We start from the raw sequence: 6,000 nt of genomic DNA on the forward strand, positions 1-6,000 counted from the left end.
AAAATAATACGACTTCGCAATGTACCCAGTTCACCTTTGAAAACCTCAAGATATTTCTAAATGACATCCTCTGCCACTTTTGTGTGCTTTATCTCATCCCAATTCAACTGAATTTTCCTCAGCCAGTCACATCCTAGTGACCGAGGCCCATGCCTTTTATTACCAGGAACCGTGCTCTTGCTTCCTGACTGTTATATGTAATGTCTACCTCTAATGCCCCCACTCCAAGCAATGGTATACTCTCACTGGCAGCATGGTGGCGCAGTGGTTCGCATTGCTGCCTCACGGAGCCGAAGTCCCAGGTTCAAGCCTGGCTCTGGGTCACTGTCCGTGTGGAGTTTGCACGTTCTCCCCGTGCCTGCTTGGGTTTCGCCCCCACAACCCAAAGATGTGCAGGGTACGACATATTTAATATGAGTGAGGGACATGCAGAGTCTATTTGTGCTAGATTGGAGGTTGATTGTCAGAAAATCAAGATAGTGGTGGACACAGAAGCCTCAGCATCAGTAATCAGTGAGGAGAACTTCAAGATTTGAGGCTCTAAGCAGGAAACAGCTATTACTCAGGTAGGAATCAACCTTCGGATGTACACCAGTGAGAGTATTTTTTATATGGTAGGTGGATTGGCCATGGTAAATTGCTCCTTAATTGGAAAAAATGAATTGGGTAGTCTGAATTTATATAAAAATAAAATAAAAAATACTCTCACTGGTGTACATCCGAAGGTTGATTCCTACCTGAGTAATAGCTGTTTCCTGCTTAGAGCCTCAAACCTTGAAGTTCTCCTCACTGATTACTGATGCTGAGGCTTCTGTGTCCACCACTATCTTGATTTTCGGACAATCAACCTCCAATCTAGCACAAATAGACTCTGCATATCCCTCACTCATATTAAACATGTCGTAGGGGCAGCACTGTGGTGCAGTGGTTAGCATTGCTGCCTACAGCGCTGAGGACCCAGGTTCGAATCCTGGCCGGGTCACTGTCCATGTGGAGTTTGCACGTTCTCCCCATGCCTGCTTGGGTTTCACCCCCACAACCCAAAAATGTGCAGGATAAGTGGATTGGCCATGCTAAATTGCCCCTTAATTGGAAAAAATAATTGGGCATTGTAAATTGATAAGAAAAAAAAAATTAAACATGTCATAATAGTGCTTCTCTGCCTGGTTTGAGCTTTCCAAGTGATGCGCCATCGACTGAGGCTTCCTTGCATTTGAAGTTCCCTTCTCAGCCTTCGACTTTCTCTTAGCATCCCGGCACTTCGCTAAATGCGCCTTCTTGGTGCACTGGTGACAAACAGTGTCCATACACTTACAACTATTTGCATAGTGTGACTCTCCACATTTCAAATACTCCACTGTCTTCACCTTTTTACTTACAGCTTCTTTCTTTACTTTATGCAGTGTACCTGCCTGTGTGCCATTACCTTTTGCATTATTGGCAGTCATTTATATGCCCTGAGAAATTTCTAGAGCCTTCTTAAAAGCAAGTATGGTACCTTCAGGCGAACGCCGCTGAATGCTTTCCTCGTTAATGCCACAAACTTATCTGTCCCGCAGCATGTCTTCCAAATGGCCCCAAGTCGCAATGTTCAAGGGAGCTGATGTAATTCAGCAACAAACTGTTCCATCCTGTAAAAATGACAATGGAATTTGAAAGGAGGTATAATTACTGAGGGCTTAATATTGTGTTAATTCTGAACAAGTGTAATTTAATCCAAATTAAGTGTCCCCCGGTTTCCGTGGTGTAGCTAAATCTCTCACTAGCTTATAAGTCGTCACCCCACACATGCACTCAGGAGAATTGAATGCTTTCTAGCTTCATCTGTGATCCCATTTGCCAAGAAAAAATGTTCTAACTTTTCCACATATTCAGTCCAGTCATCGTTCTCTTCCACAAACTCACTAACAGACCCAAATATAGCCATGGTGCTGCTAACTTGTATTCCATTGGTAAACTGAACAAAACTTTGTGTTGAATGTGTTGAAATTTGGATTCTTTTAATCTCGTTGCCAAAAAGATGTGGTAACTCAACCACAAAAATGTAGTCAAAACACGTTAATCTTAAAGTTAATCTTCTTTGAAAATATAAAAATAATGACATTTAAATACAGTCTGGACTCAAAAACAAGAGCCGTGAGTGAAACATCAAAACAACAGTTACTGAATAGAATTAGAACTAGAATTAAATACGAATATACACAGGTACAACAAAAACAAATAATGATGTCACAACACTTACTGATGACATCAGGAATGGTTTTAAATAAGAAGATGCATAATAATAACACTCTATAACAAAGACCCTCTCACAATTTATCAGTCTCACTCTCCTGATCTCTGTCCACTCTCTCCTGATCTCTGTCCACTCTCTCCTGATCTCTGTCCACTCTCTCCTGATCTCTGTCCACTCTCTCCTGATCACTGTCCACTCTCTCACTCCCACTCTCTCCTGATCACTGTCCGCTCTCTCCTGATCTCTGTTTGCTCTCTCTTGATCTCTCCCATTCTCTCCTTATCTCTGTTCACTCTATCCTGATCTCTGTCCGCTCTCTCCTGATCACTGCCCGCTCTTTGCCGATCGCTGTCCATTCCAGTTGGGAGTATAAATTGTAGTTGGGATCCTCCTGACATGGGGAAGAGATTGAGTGCTCCTCAGGGTTACCTCCTATCACTGTTATTGGGAAAAAGGGTGGTGATTGAAAATATAGTAGTAATTATTCTGGAGCTGATTGTGCAGTCATTTTTCTCTACATCAGTAAACAATGTGTTTGTCTTTTAGGCTCAGCCACATGTGACAAGCATTCAGGAGCGGAGTGGCAACCATGGACATCGAAGGCAGCAGGCATACATCACACCGACCATTGCTCAGGCCCCCTATTCATTCCCACACCGTAGTCCTTCACACACTAGTGTGCATCCTCACCTGACAGCGGCCCATCTATCGGGGCAGCCTCACCTGTACACCTATGCCACACCTGCGCTGGGGCCCACAGGCACAGTTGCTCACCTCGTGGCATCACAGGGTTCTACTAGGCACACCTATGCCGCCCATCCTGGAGGGATTGTCCACCAAATGCCCGTCGGCATTGGACCAAGGGTACTGCCATCTCCCACCATCCACCCAAGTCAGTACCAAGCCCAATTTGCCCACCAGACATACATCAACGCTTCGCCAGCTTCAGCTGTCTACACCGGATACCCACTGAGCCCAACGAAGGTCAACCAATACCCCTACCTTTAAGACTCGAGATCAACAAAACACTGTATTGAATTAAAACAAGCAAAAATGCATCTCACACTTGAGAAGGTACTTGGGAAATGAGCTGGAAGAAAGAGTGGGGTGAAAAATACAAATCTTTTTTAACGGAAGTTTATTAAAAGAAAAAATCACCAAATTTTGAAAGCCTGACAACTGACCTCTGGCCAGTGATGAAGACCTTCAACGGGGAGTCAAGCAACAGATGCTTGGGAGATATTTAATCTCTGAAATGTTTTAAGGACCTGCGACCTTGAGACCCTAGAAGTTACTTTGAGATGTTTGGTCGAAGTTTTTATCGATGGAGTTCAGTAAATGAACTATAGTTGTTATTTTCTCAATTTTCGTTCCGTTTAATTTTGCGGGGGAAACAAAGAGCTGCTCTCCCTTTCCTAAATCAAACCCTCCTTGTGAAGGTAGAGGTTAACACGGACCCTTTTAGAATGTAGAGAGATGAGGAAAGCTTCATTAAATGATACGATACCAATAGATATTACTTGTGATTGCACAACCATGATCCAACCTTGCTCTGTTGTTAAGGCATGTTAGTTGTGACTGTTCTGAGCTCCACAGTGTATGAGTGTGTGTGTAAATGTCTGTGTGTGTGCTGATCTTGCTGTCTGTGGTTTCGTCAGCAGAGAGCTTCCTGTCATTGCGAACATATTCCCTTGTAGTGCCTTACAGAAAAGGGTGAGAGTTCCTCTAGACTTACAACAGATCTAATGGAGTTGTAGTTAATGCTGAGGCAGTCCTTTCAGTTGCAACTCTTGGGCATGACGATTGCAGGTGGAAAAAGGAATAGCTGTACGGGAATGTGGGGTTGCAGAGGGAGACATGTGATCTTGCCTTCTCTTTACAACTCAGCAGATGTTGGCAGCTCACTATTACCTCTCCCAGGTAGCCAGTCAGCGTAGGCAGAAGAACACAAAGTCTTGTGCCATTTGACCCATTAAGTCCCCACATCTACCAACAGTCTCTGTCTAATTATTGTAACATAGACGTATCCCCCCTCCCCGCTCCGCCCATTGATCCGTCAATATAAGGAGCACCCAGACGGCTGAAAACAACATCTAATCTTGCTGTTAAACTATCAGCATCCGTCCCCTCCTAAATGTCCAAATTGCCATCAAATTAATGACTTTCTCCAGACAGTCACTGTTGGCATGCATTTCAATCGTGGAAGGCATTACAGTGCCACTGATCCTGTCCTTAACAGAATGTGTGCACTAGGGGTGGGGAAAAATGGCAGAAAAATAAGGGAAATGAGAGCTGCCATACAATACAATATTCCAAACTCATTTGAACGCATGGGGCTGGATCCTCCTGGCCAACAGATCACTCACGCCTGCGGATTTCCCGACGATGTGGGGGTTTCCACAATGGGAAACCCCATTGGCTGACTAGCAGGACGGAACATCCCACTGCCGGCGGCGCACCGCACCAGAAAACGGGTGCGGCGGGACGAGAAGCCCGCCCATGGTGTGCAGTGCTCTTTCTTACATGCTGTTGACACATTCCGATGTCACTTTTTGGAACAAGTCTGTTTTAGTCCACCAAAACATTCTGCTTCTGTTTTCTCACAGAAGAAAAGGCTTTCTCTCTGATTGCACCAAAATATAATTTTAATATTGCCCACCTTTTCTAGTTAAATAAAGAGAAGATTACCATTTAGCTCCTTCAGACGACTTGACATTGGACTGTTTCCTGCCAGGGCACATTCTTTTTCTGTCAATTTTCTCCTGTCCTCTCAGTCCATTGAGATACAGTTAAACGCTGGTCTAATTGAATGGTGCAACAGGCTTGTGGGGCTAAATGGCTGCCTCCTGTTTGTATGTTCGTCCTTCTCCTGAAGATACTTATCCATGGGTGCCTTCTGGAACCCTACTGGAGGCTTGAGTGAACCAGAGGAGATCACAGCCGAACCCAATCCTGCCTACATGTGCAGATATATCACAGGTTGTGTTGAATGGTGACCAAAAAGAGACCCGGGTAGAAGCAAGTTTTCATCTGTCCCCCACCTTTTTGACTTGGGATAACTGCGGCCTACTAGAGCTCCTCCTTACTGGCACACAGAGCAAGCCATTGACCGAGGCTGGGACCATCCCAGGCAAGTGTGGTTTATCAACTCACTGACCTGACTAGCTGAGGCACGAAGTAAGTAGGGCGGGAGTTTTAAGAATCTGACTGGTCTGATCCATGGCAATTCTGTACTGTGCATTTGACTGCCATCTGTTGGTCAAAAGCATTTTGTTTGTGGAGAGAAAGGAACCTTGAGAATTTGAACTGGTGAAATGTCACAGATTAGATTCCTGCTCCTTAAAAGTTTTCTCTGTTAGGAAAATTAATGTATTAAAAGCGGAAAGTAAGAATTATTAGCAGAATCTCCTTTCTCACTGTGCAAATTTGTAACTGGCCTTTTTATTATAAGAACATTTAGTGAGGTACTTTAACAATCGTCTTCACTAGCTGCTGTTGGTTTTGTTCATTTTCTTTCTGTTGATGACCAGCTCTGCACTTCTCAGTGGCAAGCGTTTAATTTATTTTTCTGTCTGTTCATTTCATGTTGTGCTGTGTTTGAGTTATTTTAGAGCAGAGTTGTCCCAATAGAAATTGCTGATTAACCAAGGTCTGGCCAGAGGCTCGCAGTCTTAGCCACATGCATCTGTTTTAATTACGCATACTCGCAAGTAAATACATTTCATGAATATATATTTACTGAACAAACATCTACCACCATTCAG

The 6,000-nt window shown here is 44.0% G+C and overlaps 1 protein-coding gene across 4 annotated transcripts in view; it reads left to right on the plus strand.

The window, feature by feature from the left end:
• Window positions 1-5,631, plus strand: part of hipk2 (homeodomain interacting protein kinase 2) — a 405,644-nt gene extending 400,013 nt beyond the window's left edge. For all 4 annotated transcript variants that reach the window (XM_072484274.1, XM_072484276.1, XM_072484275.1 and 1 more), the window contains one exon: window positions 2,783-5,631. In XM_072484274.1, the coding sequence (XP_072340375.1) occupies window positions 2,783-3,244 (462 nt within the window). In that variant the 3' untranslated portion in view covers window positions 3,245-5,631. The remainder of the gene's footprint in view (window positions 1-2,782) is intronic.
• The last annotated feature ends 369 nt before the right edge of the window (window positions 5,632-6,000 follow it).

This window comes from Scyliorhinus torazame, chromosome 19, assembly GCF_047496885.1.
Source record: "Scyliorhinus torazame isolate Kashiwa2021f chromosome 19, sScyTor2.1, whole genome shotgun sequence".
NCBI classification, from domain to species: domain Eukaryota; kingdom Metazoa; phylum Chordata; class Chondrichthyes; order Carcharhiniformes; family Scyliorhinidae; genus Scyliorhinus; species Scyliorhinus torazame.